The sequence below is a fragment of the Alligator sinensis genome, unplaced genomic scaffold (assembly GCF_000455745.1).
Source record: "Alligator sinensis unplaced genomic scaffold, ASM45574v1 scaffold1216_1, whole genome shotgun sequence".
Classification (NCBI taxonomy): domain Eukaryota; kingdom Metazoa; phylum Chordata; order Crocodylia; family Alligatoridae; genus Alligator; species Alligator sinensis.
In genome coordinates, this window is record NW_005842018.1 from 2,770,835 (window position 1) to 2,792,035 (window position 21,201).

At 44.4% G+C, this 21,201-nt stretch overlaps 1 protein-coding gene across 1 annotated transcript in view; it reads right to left on the reverse strand.

Annotated features, from left to right (window-relative positions):
- Positions 1 to 21,195, reverse strand: part of DHTKD1 (dehydrogenase E1 and transketolase domain containing 1) — a 31,841-nt gene extending 10,646 nt beyond the window's left edge. Inside the window, exons 1-12 of the mRNA XM_014519245.2 lie at positions 21,150 to 21,195; positions 19,339 to 19,494; positions 18,221 to 18,432; positions 14,832 to 15,026; positions 14,244 to 14,513; positions 8,831 to 9,002; positions 6,522 to 6,720; positions 5,310 to 5,622; positions 4,226 to 4,310; positions 2,997 to 3,136; positions 1,959 to 2,109; positions 773 to 879 (exon numbers count right to left, since the gene is read on the reverse strand). Coding sequence (XP_014374731.2) covers positions 773 to 879; positions 1,959 to 2,109; positions 2,997 to 3,136; positions 4,226 to 4,310; positions 5,310 to 5,622; positions 6,522 to 6,720; positions 8,831 to 9,002; positions 14,244 to 14,513; positions 14,832 to 15,026; positions 18,221 to 18,432; positions 19,339 to 19,402 — 1,908 coding nt within the window. The 5' untranslated portion in view covers positions 19,403 to 19,494; positions 21,150 to 21,195. The remainder of the gene's footprint in view (positions 1 to 772; positions 880 to 1,958; positions 2,110 to 2,996; positions 3,137 to 4,225; positions 4,311 to 5,309; positions 5,623 to 6,521; positions 6,721 to 8,830; positions 9,003 to 14,243; positions 14,514 to 14,831; positions 15,027 to 18,220; positions 18,433 to 19,338; positions 19,495 to 21,149) is intronic.
- Between the last annotated feature and the right edge of the window lie 6 nt (positions 21,196 to 21,201).

A 21,201-nucleotide genomic window follows, 5' to 3' on the forward strand; every position in this document is an offset into this window, starting at 1 on the left:
GGAAAGAGGGATGTGGCTTTAGCTCTACAGTATTACAGAATCCTGCTAGCACCCTGTTTGCATTACAAGCTTAACTGGCTCTGCAACCATTCCTATCCCTCTGTAGCAGAAACAAGCTTTAAAACAAAGTATCTGAGCCTGGACCCATATGCTACCATCGCTCAGTGATAGTTTGTAAAGATATCACGGAGATGTTTGGAGAAAGAGGAGTCTGACCCCAGCTGACTTCCTGCCCTTTGGGCAGGGGGCTGGACCTGATGATCTTGTGAGGTCCCTTCCAGCTGTAACATCTATGAAATCTATAAGTTAAGTCCATAAATTGTTTATAGGTTTGGTTTATAATGCAACTAACCTCACCCCTTACAAATTAAAGGTCGTGTCTTTCTTATGCAAGCTTTTAGTCCTAGGATCTTCATGAGAATTTGGCCTGCCCAGGATCACGCTGGAAAAATGAGGCACGAAGCTGTAAAAGAGCAACTTAATCTCCACTGACTAATCTATTATGGGCCTTGCCTAAGCTTGTGTCAAACTCTACAATGAAACTACTGACTCCAAATTTCCACCTGAACCCTTAAGCTCACCCTTTCTCCCTTACCCATACACACCATTTCTTTTTCACAGATCCTATCTTGACTGAAGGATCCTAATTAGACTTTCCAACCTTTCCACTGACAAGTGCTATATGCATGCAACAACCTGCGACAGCTTCTCCCCAAAGCATTTGCCATTGACAAGCCTCAATAACATGAGATAGACTGGTGCATTGATCTACCTGCAAGAAGCGTTCTAATCGACAGGACGAGTGTTCAGGGCCTGCGCCATCATAGCCGTGGGGAAGAAGAATGACAATTCCACTCTGCAGGAGCCACTTAGCTTCACCTAAACAAGGAAGATAAGGAGAGATTTAAGTTGGACATAAAACCCCAAAAGGACTTGTTACCTTGCATTAAGACTGTGAAAATCATCTCCCAGAAGGCTTTTTTTAAAGTAATCTATCAGGATACTAAAATCACCATGCAATTAATATCATGAGATTTAATGTGGGAGTTAATTGGTCAATTTTACAGTTTGGCATGGTACAAATTTGATTATCTGAAGTGTCCCAAATTGGCAGTAACATGAGTTTTTCCAGGGGACACTTCATATATAAATCAGGCTCTAAGGAGAATTCAGCCTCCAGCACTTGTACCAGCTCCCTCTTCTCCACTTAAAAACCTGAAATTGGTGTAATTTGTTGCTGAAACTGTAAACCCTGACTCCACTTGTATTTGATCAATCTCTCATCCTGATTAGGTAGGTGCCTCTAGCAAGAGCCTCTTAAAAAGAAAAAAAATAATATTAAGTAGACGTAAACTTAAAATTCTCTGAATGGAAGTAATTCACTGTTTGTCCTCTTCTGAATTCTTGTACAGCAAATTTCTGTGCCAAACTACTAGGAAAGTGAGCATTTTAATATCTAGTATGTCAGCTTAATCACTTGGCCTTGGTGAAATGTATGCTAATACCATCCAGCACTGCAGTCCTGTCCTACCATTCACCATAATTAGGTTAAGCCCATTTCCTGGGAACTTCCTCAATGAAATGCCATCTCAAATTACGTGCAAATTCTATTATCCCAACACACCACTGAAAAAGAATTCTGCTGTCAAGCAAACTGAGGTCTGACTCCACTTGCAAATTCAATTTGGTTTTATGACCAATATTTAAAATTGTAACATCGTTGTGGATTAAGTCATCCTTGCTCTGCTTGCAGTGATTTTTCTGCTTTCAATTTTGAATAGACCTTTCACAGACACTTGTTTGTGGGGGGGATGAGAGAGGTTCTCTACGTAGGTAGATTTCTTGCACCCATGACAGGGAAGAACTGCTTGCCTTGTGCATACTGTCTTAGTTCAAAGGAATATTTGTAAACCCACCAATGGCAATAACTCCGAATAATCTACCCCTTCTCCACTCACCTCCAGAAATGAAAGTGTCAAATATTATCTGGGCCCCATTGAAGAAATCGCCAAACTGAGCCTCCCAAATTGGTAATAATTTGGGACTCTCAATACTCATTCCATATTCAAAACCAAGCACTGCTTCTTCGGACAGGGGGCTGTTGCTCACCTAACACAGAGAAATAGTTTGGAAGCAGTGACAGGGATACAAAAAAAACCCAGAAAGGATCTGCTTTATGGAGTCAAATGCAATTCTTTGAAATCAAAGCATATCAATGAAAATGTTTTTAGATGGCCCCTTTATGACTTCATCTACCCATCCACAGCTGATCTCCCACCAAGAAAAAACTTCTAAACCATTTTAAATGGGAGTTAAAAGATAATGCACTACAGCTGAAGATATATAGCTATCTCCCATCAGCATTACCATTGGTAATGGTGTAATGCTGCTCATCTGCAAGTCAGACCATGATTCCTTTCACCCCAGGCTGACTCTAGTGGCCAACCACTTGTTATACACAAGACCAGACCCTTTAATTAGGGAAAAGGTTTGGAGCCTGAAAACCTGGGTGGGTATTCTTCCAGAAACAAGATGTGAATCCCACTCTTGACACACAGATGCCCCATGCATGAATGATCCAATTCCTTTGGTTAGCAGCATCTGTTGAAGCTGTGCCTGTGCCCCAGAAGTTGTCACGTCTCCATTTTGCCCAACATGAAGCATGGAGAAGGTCCAGCCACCCCTGTCTTTCACGTGATGCCTCAGTACTAGCTGGCAAAGAGGACTCTTGGTGCCCGCTCTACCTGGGATATGGACACGTGCCACAGCAGTGCTCCATTTGTTTCTCTCTCTCTCTCAAGTGCACAAGAGAAGCACGCCTGAAAGTGCTCCTCAGGAGCTGGCTGCACAGAGATGAAGATTAGGCCTAGACCACACACATCTGGTCTAGTCTTCTCAATTACCACCCCAGTGAGCAGAGCAAAGCTGCTTCTTAAGCAGAAAGTACCTACTCTTAATACCATATGAAGTCCTGCTCTGTCAAGTGTGCAGCTTACCTCTAGGAAGCCCTTCTGGTCTGGGGACATGTGGTTCAGAGGGATGTAAGTGTCGTCCGTCTCTTGGCAAACCAACATTGCATGTCGTTGGCTGAACGTTCCCCTGCCGACATCCTGTCCACTTAATCGGATATTAAACCCTTATCAAGCAAGGAACAAAGTATGGTTAAATAATTCAAGCTGCAAAAGGAGACAGCATAAGGGACAATAGCTCCCCACGCTCCACAATATTGCTCCTCTCTTCAAATCTCTCCTGACCACATAGAATTGAAGCTAATTTATTGTAAGACCCTGGATCTATTTGCCCCACTTTGCTTACCCATATTTGCACTCTTCAGCCAACATCCTCCCAACACTTCCCATGCCTTGGTCCCAACTGCTCCTCCAGGATCCTTTCTACCGCTCGTTTTTGTATTCCCCCACTTCACTTTGTACACTTGCTCCAACACTATTAGCTCTCACAGACCTGACCTTGTTCCCCTCCTTCAAACACACTTCACCCATGAAGACTTTCAATATTGCCCCTGGTTTAGATTGTACACTCTAATGCTGCTGTGATGGGTAACAGCTTTTGTATAAATATGTAGCCAGACTGATTTGTGTGAACTACTTTTGTCTTGTATCTATGCTGGAACCCAAGTTCTTTGGAGCAGGCACCAAAATGGTCACTGCTATTACTAACACACTGAAGCTAATGAAGACAAGAGAGCCAACTGAACGCAAGCTATCACCCTTCCATCCTAGCACTGGACCCTTTTGAGCAAAGACTTCCACTTCTGGCAACTGCTTAGTTATTTTGTGATACTAGTAATAAGCAACCAAGACATCAGAAACAAACCACAAAATACAAGTGTAATGCAAACTGAAGACCAGGTCAGAGTGGAGAAAAATCTATTAGTCAACCATAGGAGTATTTTTTTTTCCAGAATAAGCATATGGGTTGTTCCCTTGGAATCAATCAGTACGACTGTTCATGTGCTTAGCTTCAAACCTTAAGTTGTTTTATTTTCCTGAATTAAAGCCTTAATCCTTTGGGTCACTTTAGGGACTAATTTATAAGCAAAGGTGACCCAAGAGAGTCATGACTCATAACTGCATTTTTAAGTAATAAAGCAGCTGAAATGTCAGGTTTTATAGCTGGTAATAATTCTTGCAACTGATGATAAGATGTGCACAAAACTCATATGGCAACAATGTTTTCTATTCTCTGCTGTCTGGTTGTTTCTTACCTTGGCTGAGCAGGGCTCCAAAAGCTAATGCTTCAGCCGTAGCCCAGTCCAATTTTGTTCCCTCCTCCACTTTCTGTTTTCTTGCCTGTCCATTAACGAGAAGTAAAAATAATGGATTATCACTTCTGTCTGCACATCAGATGCCACTGATCAATCTGTGTGGCTAGAAAAACCCCCCACATAGAGCAACACGACTACTCTAAGTCATTATTCACCATAAGCACTTAGCCTGTAAACAGCTCTCTGCATGTGAAGGGGACTTCTGTTCATTCAGATGAACAATGACTCATGAATCCAATTACAGGGTGTGAAAACCTTGGATCTTGAACTATTTAGAGTAGGAGCTCTGCTTTTAACATCTTATTCTTTTGCTCCACCTAGTTAGTGCTGGTGAAAGATGCCAGAATTTAAGTGTTCTGTAGATGGAGAGACCATAGGCTGCATCCATGGGCAGAGCTAGGAATTTGAAAAGAGGGGTGCAGATGGTATAGTACATCATCATATGTAATATAATACACATTTTATTCCAGGTAGAAATTAACTAGAACCTTTATAATAATATGCTAGGGGCCTAGGGATATATTATTCATTTTAAGATTGAAGCAAAAACAATATAACCTTTATTGGAATCTGCATTGATTTGCAAAATCATCTATTGCATATACACAAACACAACAAACTGGGCAAAATATAATCAAAAGATATTGTTTCCTTGGTCTTGTTGTCATTAGAATCAAATGCACACCTCTTTCAGATTGATAAAACACAATCTAGCTTTCCTGAGCATCTTGACAGTCTAATGCTTCACTGAAAGTTGTTTCCACGCCTGTTTTGATGTTCACTTGAGTTAATGTTTCCATACTCAAGTTGATGTTTTTGGCTTCAGTAAAATAATAATAAAAAAGTAAAAATAGCAATCAGATCCCAGCCGCAACAATAGAGAATTATTTTGTCTCAAGAGGATTATGCTCTTTTTTTTTTTTTTTTTTTTTTAAACCATCATCGCTTTCTGTGTTACATTTCTATAACAGGCCTCCTGCCTGAGTAACGGGATTAACTCAGAGCATCAGTAAATCCTACAGACCTGCACATATGTCTTCAGAAGGTGGCTGTGCATTTGGAGCTCTTCAGGAACCTCCACGGACTTGATTCCAATGAACTGGAGGAGCGACACAGGCACACCCGTGTCCCACGTGGTGATCCTAGCCGTGGGTTCCACCATGCCACTCCAGTGCGCCTGCAGGTTAGTGGGAGGAGGAGTATACAACGTCATGTTGGCAAGATGGTTGTTCAGTTTGGAGTAGTATGATGTCTTTATCTCTGATACTTCGTCCTCAGTCATGAGTCCACCAGTTACTAGCTGCTCTGCATATGTATCTGGGATGCTCTTACGAGATCTGTCAGGGAATAAATAAATAAATAAATAAATAAAATCCCACAGTTAAAAGTAATGAGGAAACATAACCCTGTCAGTATGAGGCAGAATTATACACACTGTCTGATGGAGTCTCTATTTCTGTCATTCCAAGTCTGGCAGAAATTCTCCAGGACACAACTTGATATACTGTCACTGTACTGGAAAGGTTTCTTTAATGGGCAATTATTGGGCAAAAATAAAGGCTCACAGTCAGGTGAGTCCTGATACTATTAGGCTCATCTTCTAAAAATAATGAGCTCGCAGTGAGCTTCTAATGAGCTCTATACGCATTTCACTGTACCCTCCATATCAACTCTGACAATCCATGGATGAAATGCTGCTTTTGCAGCTAAAATTGGGATTAGTATTAACACTCATACAAAAGTTAAGGATCTAGCTAAGCAGACAGCCATCTTGAGCAGGCCTTCTATGTGCAACTCCACCAAAACCCTTCCTACCCAGGAGTTCATACCCTGAACCCAGAGGCTGATTTGCCCTTTCCTCACAGGTAAAGACCCACTATGTATGGGTTCAAAATACAAGTAACATGTGAGCTTGTTCTTCAAAGGGGCATCAACTAACGAACTAGGAATGCCTTCCCTGGTAACACCTAGTTTCTCTTTAGGATGCAGGTTCTCTTGACAGTTTGCTGAAGACAGCACGGCAATGTCTACCAGCATGTCTAGTGACACTTCTATGTGTCTATTGACACTTCTGCTGTGAACAGCAAGACAGAGTGAGATAGATCACGGGCTCAGATTACATTTCAGCCAGAGGGTTCTGTTATAATATGAAAGTGAAGAAGAGCGTTATGTGGGGCTTGTGCAGACACAAGTTCCACTTTGGTCCTGTTCTTCATGTTAGAAGTATCAACCCTACCTAATGATTTTGTACATGCCGGGATTTGTGAAGAACGGCTCGTCGAGTTCATTGTGACCCCACTGTCTGTAACACAGCAAGTCAACAACCACATCCCGTCGGAAGTTGCGCTGGTATTCGACAGCTAGGCGTGTGGCTCGGATGACTTCTTCAGGATCATCCGCATTCACGTGGATAATTGCACACCCAATTATCTTACCTGCACCAGGAGTCAAAATATAGGAGGATAAGTCACACTCAGGACAACATCCAACCCTCTTCATCCTTTGCAATCATAGGAAAGTGAGCCTTGTTTTCTGATCTGACCACTTTCTCTTAACCCAGGTGGGTAACCTCAGTAACAAAGGAAATCTAGGGATATGAGCTACAAAAGCAATGCAGAGAAATAGAACAGCTTACTTTTCCATCAGTGTTCCTGTATCCACCAACATCTGATTTGATGAAGCAGTAAAACAGAAACACTTAATATAAAATGGCCAAGACACACACCTACATTTGTTTAGTTCTGGGGGGGATATGATTACAGACATACATAGGAATGAATCTCATGTACAAGTCCACCAGCTATACTATGATCATAGCAGAGGTATAGTGAAGTGATACAGTACATGAAAGACGGCTGGGGGGGCATGGTGGTGCTGGCGGCAGCACAACAGCGGTAAACGGGGAGCTCATGCAGATGCCGCCAGCACTGTCGGTGGTGGGGGGTGGCAGCAAGTGGTGAGCACCCTTTTCATAGGGGGTGCACTGCCATGCTCAGGAGGTGTACATGCATCCATGTGCACCACCTATGCGTCGCCAATGATACAGTAGGACTTCGCTAACAGAAAGCCTGAAAGAGCCATACTGGACACTGATATTCAGTAAATTAAAAAAAGAGCACTTAGTATACTAAATCACAAGACAGATTTTAAATGCGTGTTGATTATAATAAAAAGAAATCTTTACTACTGATGAAAACTTCATAGTAATATATTTTTACAGAATGCCATAGAATATAATACGCGTTCTATGGCATTCTGTAAAAATAGTACTTTTTTATTACATTTTTGAGTGAGTGAAAAATTCTTTGCATTTGCTTTTTGCTTTTTAACCTCATAGGAAAAGGGCTAGAAGGAACCTCATAAGCTCATCATGTCCAGGCCCTTGCTCAAGGCAAAATCATCCAGAACTAAACCAGCCCAGCCAAGTGTCTATCCAACCTGCTCTTGAAAACTTCCAAGGATGGAGATTTCACAATTTCTCTAGGTAGCCTGTTCCAATGCTTGACCACCCTGATAGTCAGAAAGTTAGGATAGTTTCTCCTGATCTCCAACATACATTTCCTCTGCTGAAGCTTGAGGTCATTGCTCCTAGTCATGTACCCTATGGCCACATTAGCCTATCCTCTCCGTAATTACCCTTTAGGTATTTAAAGACTGTTATCAAATCTGACCTCAGTGCCCTCAGTTCTCTTCTCCACACTAAATAATTCTAGTTCTTTCACTTTCCCCATAAATGTTACATCCCAGACCACAATCCAGCAGTATAACCAGGGCAGGCCAAGCACCTTTGGGGCCCAAAAAAACAAAAGTGGCTGCTGCAGGCGGCTGAGCAATGACAACTGTGATCACAGAGTCAACCAAAGTTGCCACTGTCCCTGTGCCCCAGGCACCCAGCTGTGTTCCTATGTTGCTGCTGTAATCATTTTTGTTGTGCTGTGCTGGACACTTTCCAGTCTGTTCACATCCTTCAGAACTGGACACAGTACTGCAAAGTGTGTTCAGTATTTCCACCAAACAGAACGGAAAAATCACTTCACCTGATTTGCAAGTGACACTCCTGTTGCTACATCGCAGTATGCTGTTCAGTTTTTTTGCAAACAAGAGCACACTGTTGGCTCATATTCTACTTCTGGCCCACTGTACCCACTTTATTCTGCAGTACTACAGCCTAGTCAGTCATTCCCAATCTGTATTTGTGCATGAAATTATTCCATCCCAAGTGCAGGATTCTGCACTTGACCCTGTTGAATTTCATCTTATTGATTGCCAAGCATTTTTCCAGTTTATCCAGATGATTCTGGATCCTAATCCTGTCCTCCAGAGTGTCTGCAACTCCAACCAACTTAGTATCATCCACAAATTTGCTAAGCATGTTCTACTGCATTCTCAAAATGCACACATTTTGCCTAACTCATCCCAAACAGAGGTGATTCCACAGCATGTGTGAACATTAACTGTCCAGACCCCAAAGAAGAACATATAGAGTTTATAGTTATTTTTGCATAGGCTACAAAACAGCTTGCCTCATGCACATGTTACACATACCAATGTCGCTACAGTACAGTGATGATCTCCCTCGTTCTGGAGGAGTGGTATATCCCAGCTGGTTGTTAACAATCAGATGGATGCTTCCACCAACTCTGAAATGTGGGAGATTAGAGAGCGTCAACGTTTCAGGAACAATCCCTTGACCAGAGAAAGCACCATCACCGTGAACCTAAATTATGCAAGGAGACAGAAAGGTCTCATTACTATCACTGAAACAGAGGTGTCAAAAATGAGACGTAACCCATTACTCATATTCCTTTAAAATGAAAAGGGGGAACATATACAGCTCTACATGTACACCCAGATTCCAGCTCCCCTACTGGTTACTGTTTTCATGCTTTGAGAAATCTTGCAGTCTTAACTCCAAAGGTACATAGCCAGCAGCATTTAAATATATGTTGGCTGGTCCACCATCTGCTCAGAGCAGACTCATCTCTTAAAATAGACTGACCATTGCACGCAGCATGATCTCAAATATAGTAGGTGCAGTAAAGGAGTCATGGTTAGCAACCACAGTAGTGATCAATGAGCATTATTATAAGCCAGTCCCCATATGGTACACTGACTCTCTGCCCTAAAAATGAAGTGTGGCACAAAGCATACATGAAAAATAGAGCTTATTAACCCAAAAGTAGAATGCTATGTGAACATGGCTAGACTGAGCCCTGTTCTGGAGCAAGCTGTTGCAGAACTAGCTCAGGGTCTCTCTGCATGATGCTGCCTTGTGCTATATAGCTGTAACCTAAAGCATCTGAATAACATTGTTAGACAATGCTCTGGTATCATTCCCAGTGTCATCCATCATCCAGACACAAATCTTCTACAAGGAATCAGCCAATTGAGGAGGCTATGTAGGACATTTGATATCAAAGAACCTGAGTCACAAATCCCTTTTCTATTTAAATCCTCTGCAGTAGCTAGTTAGCCTCTCTTCCAGCAATGACAGCTCATTCTACTAAAATGGGAGCGGAAAACAGAAAGAAAAACAATATGTTAAATTTATTCTAAACAGTAAGTCAGCAGACCAGCACAAAAATCAGTTGCTTAGTAATCTTCAAGTAGAGGTTGGACCAATGCCTATGCTGTGAGCAGATGCTGCTAATTTTACAAGGGGCTCCCACAAAAAGCAATGAGTTGCTTAATTACTGCCACAGTAAAAGGCCCATTAATCAGTGGAGCAGGTGAACAAATGCAAAAAAGCAACACCTCTTTCTTGGGACAGGGCGACTTCACTGAGCAAACAAGCTTCTCTTACTGGGTGGTAGATTTGTACTCTGTTTCTGAAAGTTATAAAACATTCAATAGAGGAGTACAATGGTTAGCCTGAAAGACTGCAAGAGAGGTGCAAGGGTAGCTGTGAAAGTAATAAGAGACTATCCCCCAGACTTTTTGATTTTGCTGTTAAAACACCACCTGGTCCTTGGTGCCACCTAGTGTGGTCTAACAGCAGAGGGTTTGCACCTTTAACACGTTTCCTGAGTCTCCAGGAAAGGTTTCAGGGGAAGTTGAAAAAACAAGAGAGACCTGTTCTAGGTCTCTCATGCTCCAAAAGACAAACCTAGATGGGTTAGGCCTAACTAAAAGGGTATGTTTTCCGAAACAGACAGCTTCTGGAAGAGCAGACTTTCATTTATAAGTAGCATCAATCAATAGCATGCATTTTTTTCCAGCAGCCTCTGCATTACAGTTGAGATTAAGGAGAGAAATAGGTCAGTTGTTGTATGAGATTTTAAAATTGCTCCAATTAGCCCTTCAACCAGTGCTTGGCACTTTTGTCAACCAAACTACAAGTGCTCTTCTGTTCAGGCACATGGGTCCAGAGCACAGATGACTAACAGATTGTCCTCACACCCGCAGAATATCCACAATGCCCACAGAAGGACCATCAGTCCTCGAGATAACAATACCAACAGCAACTTTAAAAGTCACAGTATTTTTCTTGTGGCGAGTTCAGGCGTTTTTCCTCCTGGTCTGGCTCTCAATTGCTCTGGCCAGTCCTTACTTTCCAGGTAATACCTGCTCAGGGTGACACTACTGTTTAATTATCAGCTCCATCTTCCATAATAGCCTATGTCTTAATTTCACCTCCTCCAGAAATTACTGAAGGCTGAGAAAGAAATGAGAAATTAATGAGTTTCAGTCCATGAGTAAAGACAGATGGTCAATGTGCTGCGAGTCATATATGCACGCACCCACCCTGCTTCCGAGTCCTCAGAAGTCCAACCTTTCAGTGTACTGTGGCCAGGGAGATCAGAGAGGTCTCATCAGAGAACAACAGGGGGGAAAAGAGAGAGATGGAGGAATCCCTTCCTTCCTTCCTTCTTCTTGCTAATTAATATCCATTTCAAAATTACTCCAGAAGCTGGAGCTTTGTCATTCTCAAGCCCTTGTGACTTTGGAGAGAATTTCCAAACTTCTCTCCCCTACTCAAGATGCAGCTGTGCTGAGACGTTGGAGGAAAAAGAAGGGCATTGGTCTAGTTTTGAAAAACCGCCCCCATCCCCAAAAGACCCAACCATCTTCATGACCAGAAACCCCCCCACACACTTGATGCATGTTGAAATTGGGGAAAAGCTGCTTCTGAGGAAAGGCTAAACTAAAGATCAATTCCTTTGTGTTTGGCTAGAAGTTACAGAAAAAAAAAATTCTTTTAAAGGTCTAACAAATTTAGAAAGAGAGAGGCGAGTTGTCTTGGGTCTTGTAACATCTGAGGCACTTCCAGCAACATGCAAGACTGAAGATTGGTAGCCGTAGCTAGAAACCCTGCATAGCTCCGGAACACAGAAATTCACATTTTAGACCAGAAATGTGACCTACCTCAGACAGTTCTTGTTTCCTATGGACGCCCCTGCCAGATGTTTTGTGCCCTGTCCATGCACCGAGTGCCAGTGTCTGTTCTTGAGTCATAAGAAAGCAGGGCTGGAGGGGGCCTCAGGAGACTGTCTAGTCTAACCTTCATACTCAAGGCAGGGTCATCCATAACTAAGCCATCCCAACCAAGGAGTTTGCATAACCTGCTCTTAAAAAACTTCCAAGGACAGAGATTCCATCACTTTTTTGGGTTGTGGAATCACAGTTTAGCAATAACCATGTTAACAATGTCTGACAGTTTGGACTGTTACGCATTCAAGAACTGTTATGCATTGTCTTAGTGGGGATCCACTTCATCATTAAGCATGTCTTAGTTACAACAAATGGTCTGTATTATATTGGAGGAAATACAATTCAGGATACTATGTGTATAGACTACAAATAACCAGGCTCTTCTGATTCTAACTTGTATTCAGGAAGGAAGTAAAGAATTACAGAAAGGTAAAAAAATTAACAGCTATCAGAAAAAGTACCGAGCATCCTTTAAGATGTTGAATTTTCAAATGGATCATTTTACAGTCTTGAGATATAGAAACCTGCCTGAAAGTTTTGGGAGGGAAGATCTGAAGACCTTGGAGAGCTGAGTCCACTGCTCATCTCCCAGTCACCTTGGCTGTACTACTAGTCTTTCACTCTCAATAACCAGCACTGAACTCTGCAGAGTGAGGAAGGGCTAGCTGCTGAGCCCCAGCTCAGCAATTCTGTACTAAGCCAATGACTGAGACAAAGAATACTACAGCAAACTGGCCTTGCGAACTTGCTTTCTACAACCATCTCTCTGGAAAGAGCAACTTGCAGGAGAGATGTGGCAAGAGCCCTAAGCAAGGCTCTGAAGCCAAAACTGTGAAAGAAGAGGAGCTTTATACCTCCATGTTCTTATTCTGCCTTGGCAGAATGCCTCTCCAGATTAATAGCTACCATGGTACCACACTGCCCTTCCTTCTAGTGTTTCACCCAGAGCCAAGTTAAACACACGATCACAAATAATGTAGTAAATAATATTTTCTAATCCCCATAGCTCATAGGGGAGCTGGTTTATGTTAACAGATGTGGGTAGAAGAGCTGAGACCAGTACTAGTTTAACAGGAAGCAAAAAAGATGGTAAACTACAAACACCAAACAACAGCTCCTGCCCAAAAGGGACTGAGTGATTGCTTCCAAAGCACTTTTGTTTTGCAAGATGGAAATATTTTAACAGGCGAGTCTGTAACATGTTAACATTTTTCCTTATTTCCCTCCCCACTACCACCATACATAAGAAGCCTTGCAAAAAGGCCAGACAGACGAATGCTCTTTTTCCTTTCATCTAAAGCTCCAGTGGGGAAGTGCATTCAAGGAGCCAGAGGAATGCACCACATTTGACAGAATGTGCCAGAGAAGAGAGACTGCAGCTGGGAAGCAAACCCCACCATGAAATATTGCACGGGAATGCTTAGGGAGATGAGGGCTGTTTCACCAAATGAACAAAATACAGTACAAGCACTAAAAACAAAGGAAGTCGGCCTCCAGTCTCTAGTGTCAGCACAAAATCCAACAAAGTGCAAAAACCTGTCTTGTTTTACAGAACAGCTAGAAACACAAATGAGGCCCTCCAGCCCCAAGACACCTGTCCTTTTTGCATCAGCCTAATTTCTCCTTTCTGATTTTTCTAGTGGTCTAGGAGTCACCTTCCAGAAGCATATACACATGTCTTTATTGCAGCCTACAGTTACTTTCCCCAGTAACTTTTTCCATGCTTATTATTCTTGGCAGGAAAGTAATCCTACTCTAGCCCCTTTATTCTCTTTTTTTCCCCTAAAAATCAGAGAGACCGAGTCTTTTTGAGCTTCTCAATGTACCAGAGAAAAAAAATCTCTATTAACTATAAAAGTCTGTTTTATAATATCTGAGGTAAGCAAAAAGATTTGTCTGGAGAGCACAGCACCAGGAGAACAACATCCATTAAGATTACTGTACTTTATAAAGGTCTGTTGTTCATTTTTAATACTAATGGGTTTTCAGGCATTGTGAAGTTGAAGGTGCCTGCCTGGCTCCATTTCAGGTTTACCAGTGAGACTTAATCCACTCTACTTAAAAACAGTGGATGACAGCGGTAGTTTAACCTACAAAGGTGGCTGGGGGGAAGGGTGCATGGAAAGAGGAATGCAACTCTAAAAGCAAAGCATTCTTCCAGCACAAAAATGGCTAGCTGAAGCAATCAAGATGAATCAATTGCTTGGAAATCTTAAAAAAAAAGAAAGGGGGGGGTAGGGTGGGGTGGGGGAAGAGCTCTTTTCAGCTGCATTAGGCCACCTACACAGCTTTCTTTTTTCCAATCAAGAATTAACCAAGCACTTTACATTTCTTCCTATTTTAAACTCTTTATGCTAAGAGAATGAGGCAGTATGTTGTTACCTATGAAAGTCCATGCCTCTGAACCAGTTAGTCTCTGAACCAGCAGGTGCCACCCTGCTGTGCTTTCTTTTGGCCAAGAACTATCTTTCCTACCCCAGTTCAGAAGCATGCTGTAGTACTCAATAACAAATCATGAGTCAAGTACCTGCAGGCAGATGACTTTGTCTCCAGGCTGGGCAGAGCTGTCTGGAGAGTAATCTCCGTCTAGCACTGACTGTTGCCTTCCCCGTGTCTTTCCAACAGCCACTGGGTTAATGGCTTCTAGATGGGAGGGGTTAGGCAGCAAGGTGACATGCACAGGACGGTGCGATCCAAAGTCTAGATCAACAGAGGATGTCAGGTGGGAAAGGACATCTCCAATCGCAGGTGAATTCTCTGGGAACTCGCTCAACCCACGCATCTTGCGAAACATAAGCTGCACAGAAACAAGCATAGTTATACAGTGGATCAGAAACAGGCTTGGTACTTAGGTTTCAAATCTAGAGAAGTTTTGATTCACTCTGCAGGTATTCTGGGAGAACTGCTACAACCATAGCCTTAGAGTCCTTTTGGTACACTTGGCAGAGCATTTTCGTGGGGAGATCTGCAGAGCTAACATTAGGAAGAAACAGGCACTCTAGCAGGCAATCAGGTTATCACTTTGTACTCAAGGGCTGGCAAGGAGACAGACACACATTTAATTATTTTCTTAGTAAACAGAAAGTTGCTGCCAGTGAAAGTACCCATCCCTTACCTCTGGTGGAAACTGAAGCAGCCCAGCGAGGAGATTAAGCCTTCCGCGATGGGGCATGCCAAGAACTACGTCCGTCACCCCACTATATGCACACATCTTGAACAACTCATGGAAAAAGCCCATCATACTCTCTGCTCCTTCACCCCCATATCGCTTCACCGTGGCAAACTTGGTGGCCAAGAAGTGGTCAAATTCCTGTTAGAAGGAAAAGCCAATTACTAGATTGCAATATTGTTTTAAATACTTCCTAACAAATAAAAGCCACAGCAACACAGTTCCATGCAGAAGAGACAAACTAAGCACACCCCAGCTCACCTCAACACCTTCCCCACAATGCTGCAGTGTACTCGAGGCCCACGCATACCAGATATGTGCAACAGAAAGCCAGTCTCAATTTGCTGCCTATTGTTTGCATCCAGGTTGTCACATTTTGGCCTGTGGAGGTGGGTCATCCAACCCACAGGGCTTTTCTCTGGTCGGATGACTTACCCCTAGACCCAGCCCACAGGGCTTCTTACCCCAGAGCCACTGTGCCAGCTCAGCCAGCCCCTCTTATCCACTGTCAAATTTCTGGTTTTCAACCGTCAGCAGTGGGGTGGTGAGCAGCTGTGGCATTAACCCCCACACTAACACAGCAGCTCTGGCAGCTGCAATGAGGAGCCCTGAGGGCCAGATCAGGCCAGCAACATATTGGAGTTTGATCCTCCTGGCTTAGAATATAACAAACATCAGTTACCTGAATATCACGTAAGTGCATAAACTGCTTAAGTGTAAGCATCTGTCCGTCTGCTGTGATGTAGCAGCAGTCCTTTTTACTCCATTAATTAGTGCCAGAAAGAGTGAAAGGGAAGCACCTGCTATTAGAAACCCTGACATTAACAGGAAGTATCAGTTTCATGGCTCCTGTTACAAGCCTTGAAAATGAAGGAAGGGAGCAGCTCAGAAATTGGCTAGTTCCCCTCATTTTCAAGGCTTCTGATAGCAGCCCTGAACCTGATTACAAGCCTTGAAAAATGAGGGAACTAGTCAGTTTGAACGCTGATAGTACCGCACACTCCTGTACTTAACTTATATTATGTTCAGATAAGTGCATACTGCAAGTCATGACAGAGCCCTTTTTTTAGTCCCAAGGCTATACACCTAAACAAAAGAAGCTGTACCGCCCCATGCAGGCCAAGACTGCAAGACTGCAAACAAATCCGAGAGACCAACCAGGATCTAATCTCATAGTGCAAGACATTAGAATTTGACAATTGCACATTGCCACCAAACTGCACAGGCACAAGGGGATGAGATGCTGTGACACAGAGGCTCAGAAACTTGCATCATCTCTATAGTGGTGTTAACAGATTTCAGAGAGAAGTTTAGAAGCCAAGTTCATTACCATTTGGAAAACCCCATAAAGATTATTAGAACCCAAATGCTATTGAAGTGCAACATATTATTATATGGGTCCTAGGGTGATCAGACAGTACTGCTAAGGCAGTAGGGGCAGAGTGGAAGAAATTAATTTATAATTAGTGCCCTCCAGCTGTTTTCGTATACAAGGAAATTTTGGGGGAACCTTTCAAATGCTAGCAGGTCCTGTAATGTTTACAGCTACAGAGATCGAAAATAGATTCAAAACTGTAACTGAGAAGAGTAGATTGAGCAACAACAGAGCCCCTGACTGTCAGCTGTCCACTTACAGTTACAACAGTGCTATTGCACACAGAACAGTGTTTCCTGCAAGCTTTTATTTCTTCATCCTGGGTGGAATTCTGGTCCTAGTGAAGTCACTGTGGGCTTTCCCACTGTCTCACTGAGTTGGGCAAAGCCAGGGTTTCACCCTGGGTTAGCAACAAAACTCTATGCAACAGCTACTAAAGCAATGAAGCTGTCAACTAGATCAGAGCTGTCCATTTTCTAGCCCCCAAAGGCCACATGCACCAGTAGGGCCTGTACCAGGCATGCCATGCAGACGCTCCCCCCATCCCTCTGCTGCACTGGGTGCCCCTATATTGTTGTGCTGCATGGACACATGTGTGCAATCCTTACTTCCCCAAGTTGCAACCCCGATCTCCCCATTGTCCTCATTAAGCATGGCCCTGGATCCACCCTCAGCTCTCTCCACTGCCTCATGCCTTGGGGCAAAGGCAGGAAGCAGCAGCCAGAGAAAGGAGTGGCAAGCCTGGAGAGACTTGCTATTGCAGCCAGAATGATGGTGAGGGGAGGAGTAGCAGTTGAGTGAATGCCTGGGGGGGGCACATTAACCCCTCATGGGCTTCACGTGGCCCACAGGCTGACACTGGGACAGACATGAATTAAATTAAATAAACCAGGTAGCACTAATGACTCGCCAAGCAGAAGGGTGAGGTTTAACAATCCCTATCCAAACAGCTGGAGACAGGGACACCTTCATGTAACCTGCTCTTGTGCCCTTGATCCACGCTGAACAAAACAAAAGACAGTGCAACAAAACAAAACCACCCACAAAAATTTACAATATGAAAAATATTTGGCTGATGTCCCATAGTACAGCCAGCCCACACACTCAGTCAGGGAGCGTTTCGCTGCCCCTCGCAGGGAATGAGGCAAGAATGACTTTGCCAAATGCTCTGCCAGCACTAGGTGTGTAGGCAGCTCCTCGGGACAACACTGCCAGAACCCTGATCTCACTCCCATTCGCCTCTCTAAACAAAGGCAGGTTTCCTTCCTTCCCAAACTGATCCCTATTGAAAGGGACTATGACTAGAAGGTGACAAGGAGTCAGAGAATGACTGAAAACAGAAGCAGAAGCTGAGAAGGAAATACAGAGCAGTGCAACAGCATCACATACGTCTTAAGTTCCTTTGAGGGCAATGCCCAGTTGTTTCTGCAGCCTCCACGTCTAATACAAAAAACATCGGGCCAGCAACTTTGGAGCATTTCCTCTTTTTTCAGAATATTCACAAGTTACCCTACTGGCTTTCCTAGAACGTCAAATGTTTTGCAGAATGTCACATAAAAGCACTGCATGCTGGGTTTCTTTTTTAAAATATGCTGTGCTATGCCATTCCCTCTTCTGGTTGAAGAGATCCCTTTGGTCTGTCACTGCCCCGAAATATTTTCCCCTGCTAAAAAACACTTTCTGAAACACTCAACTCGTAGCTGCAGAGCCTTGCAGTTTCTTTGAGGAATCCCTGTTCTTGTGCCTTCTGCAATTGTCTCCAATTAGAATTATTTCATTTCTGTGCTACAACCTTCAGACAAAACCCATATCTTGGCAATCAGAAATAAACGCATGTAGATCATAACCTTTTTTGGACCAAAGACTTCTTTTTCCCCTTTTGATCTGGTGTTTGGACAACGGACATTGTAGTCCATGGCTAGATCGCTATGTACCAATGCCATAAAGACGTGCAGCGTACCTGGGACTCCAACATCACCTTGGACAAATGCTTTTTCTCTTCGGTTGTAAATGCTTCTTGTTTTAGCTCCTCAAACCTTTTAGCAAACCAGTCTCTCTCCTCTGGGCTTGGCAGCTGGCTCGTCTCTATAGAAATGTGCCCGCAGTATATGTGATCAAGGTAAGCCAGCACATCCTCTAGGGACACTTCTTCCTTCCCCATGTTCAGAAGTCCTGGTCAAAAAGAGATTGGAAGGCCCATAGGGATTAGCCACTCTAAAGGACACTGCTGACTAGGAACTATAGTTTGAAAGCACAGTTTCACTTCCTGCCCCTCTGTTCTTCATTTGAAGCCCAAGGTCTCAAGAAACTTCAGAATTACCATTCCTAATACTTGGGACTTAGATGGTACTTTTCATTCTCCTTTGCAGTGTTTGAAATATTACTCCAAACTCTTCCAGGGCAGGGTCTGGGTTTTGGCATCTCATGTTTGTACTGTACCGAGCATTGTGAAGCTCAGAGATGATCAAGGTCCTTTGACATTCATTTGTATTGTGCAATGCTAATTTCCCAGATGGACAGACAAGACATGCAGAAGTTCTGGGAGTTGCTCAAGACCATGTTAAGTTAGTGGACAGAGCTAGGAATAGAAGTCAGATCTCATGACTTCCACTCCAATACCGCAGTCACTGCTGTAATACTGTACTATCATTAAGTAACCTGGGTAGCTATCTGAACAGTTACAGGGAATACTTACGTGATTTCAGGAAACGTGATAACCTAAGTTTGCAGATGTCATAGAGACAGAATAAAAGAATGTAAATAGTGTAAAATCAGTCAAGAGAAATTATTTTTCATTTGGCATCGCATCACTGAACAGCTACCTAACACATGGCTATGCCATTCAGGACAGAGCACGTAATCAGTCTGTTGTGGTGAGATTGCTATATTACTTCATGCTCATTTAGCAGCAGAGAAGAGAAAATTCAATGGTTTTATTTGACAGATTTCAAACATAACTCAAGGGAGCTGGGCACTGGAGCCTGTCTACCCACACAACGCTGTGCCCCATGAAGATACCCGACCTAACTTGGGACACTGCATTATGCTGGGGAGACGTGCTCTGCAGTACAGACTTACCTGTGATGTTGAAAGGCCCTTGAAGAACTTCCGACAGCATTCGAATTTCAGGTACCATATCCATCACCGCTTGACCAGCAAACAAAGGGTTAATTTTGGCGGCTTTGTGGCCATGCTCATGGTACGCCCCTACTAAACGGGCAAGACCGTGGTCAACTAAAGGTACAAAAGGGAAAAAAACAGAGAACGCTGTTAGCATGTACACTCTTCACTCATTCACCCTTGAGACGATGCTGCATCTTCCCCCACTGACACGCATCCAAAATGCTGCTGCCAAGATCACTTCCTGAGCTCAGCTCTTTAACCCATCTCACTATTCTTCATTCACCCCCTCCACTTCTTCCCCATAGACAAACACTTATGGCTTGTCTTCGCTTTCAAGGTGCTTCACAACCTGTCTTCACCCCATCTATCCTCTCCCATTGAATATGGAGAAGGTGACTCCCACCTCCACACGGCTCACTGTGCTCACCTCGCATGCCCAACTCAATAGATTTCCATGCTTTATCACATAGTACACCAAAGGGGGACTCCCATTAAATATCTGAAAAGCCACCTTGTTCCCTTATTTCAAATCTCTCCAGCTATGATGAGCACAGGAAACTCAACATGAGACCCCTGATGTGCAGTGACCCCTGCCCATCATGCTGATCAGTACCACCTCGCTGCAGGCAGCGGCTGCCTGCATCCCTCTGTCGTCCCCTGTAAGCTTTCTGAGGCCGGGACCATAAGGCTGTATGTTTCCTAACACCAGTCCCCACAGAAGCACCTTCTAGAGCAGGGGTAGGCAACCCCTGGCACGGGTGCCAGAGTGTGGCATGCAAAGGCATTTTGCTTAGCACGTGCACCTCAGGGCAGAGGGTGGGGAAGGAGCCAGGGCTGCGCTGCCACAAGTGGACATAGTCATCTGCTTGCATTCTCCATCTGGGGACAGAGATGGGCCTGTACCCTCTGGGCTATATGTCTCTCCCGCCCTAAACAAATGTGACTGCCCCAAGGCTGGGGGCTGTGAAGGGTAGACACAGATGAACCGCCCAGGGTGAGGAGTTAATCACCTCACTTGCAATAATCCCTCTCACTCTGCATGTGTTGCATGACTACATCACCCCAGCACTTAGCTCCGGGATCACCACCAAGGGGGACCCAAGCTGCAGCCAGCCCACGCACCTCCAAGACACTGCTCAGGGTTTTGCTTTGTTTTGAAGTCCCAAGCACCAGGGGCAGAGGAAACCTCAGGGGCCTGTGCTCTTCTGGCAGCAAATCATCACAGATTCACAGTTTAGCGCTAGAAGGGACCTTGTGAGCTCATCCTGCTCGGGGGAGGAAAGACTGCTGGGGTCAAATAACCCCCGCCGGAGCAGCTGTGCTTGCAGTGGGGCCTGGCAACCCCGTCTGGTGCCCAGCGCATGTCAGTCTGATGTCTGTCCCTGCCACCGGTCCAGCTGCAGCAGAGCCCCTCGCAGTCCCCCGCCTTCTGCCCCCGGCACGCCAGCGTCCTACGAGTCCAAGCTGCAGGTGTTTTAGGCACTCTGCCCAAAAACGTTGCTGAGCTCGGCCACCTTATCCCTTCCCCGGGACAACAGGTGCCAGGCACCCCGGCTCTGCATGGAGGTCAGGGCTCAGCCCAGCCGGCCCCGGCCCTGGCCATCACCCACCAGCGACTCCAGGGCCTTGGACTTTGAACCCTGACGTCACCAGCCACGCTGCGCACCCAGACCCGCTTCACCAAGCCCGCCGGGACACACTGACCCCCCCACCCCGGCAGACACACAGACCCAGACCCCCCCAGACAGACAGACAGATGGACGGACCGGCCCCTGTCGCCCTGTCGGCGCGGGCAGCGCGGGCGCTGTCGGGGCGGCG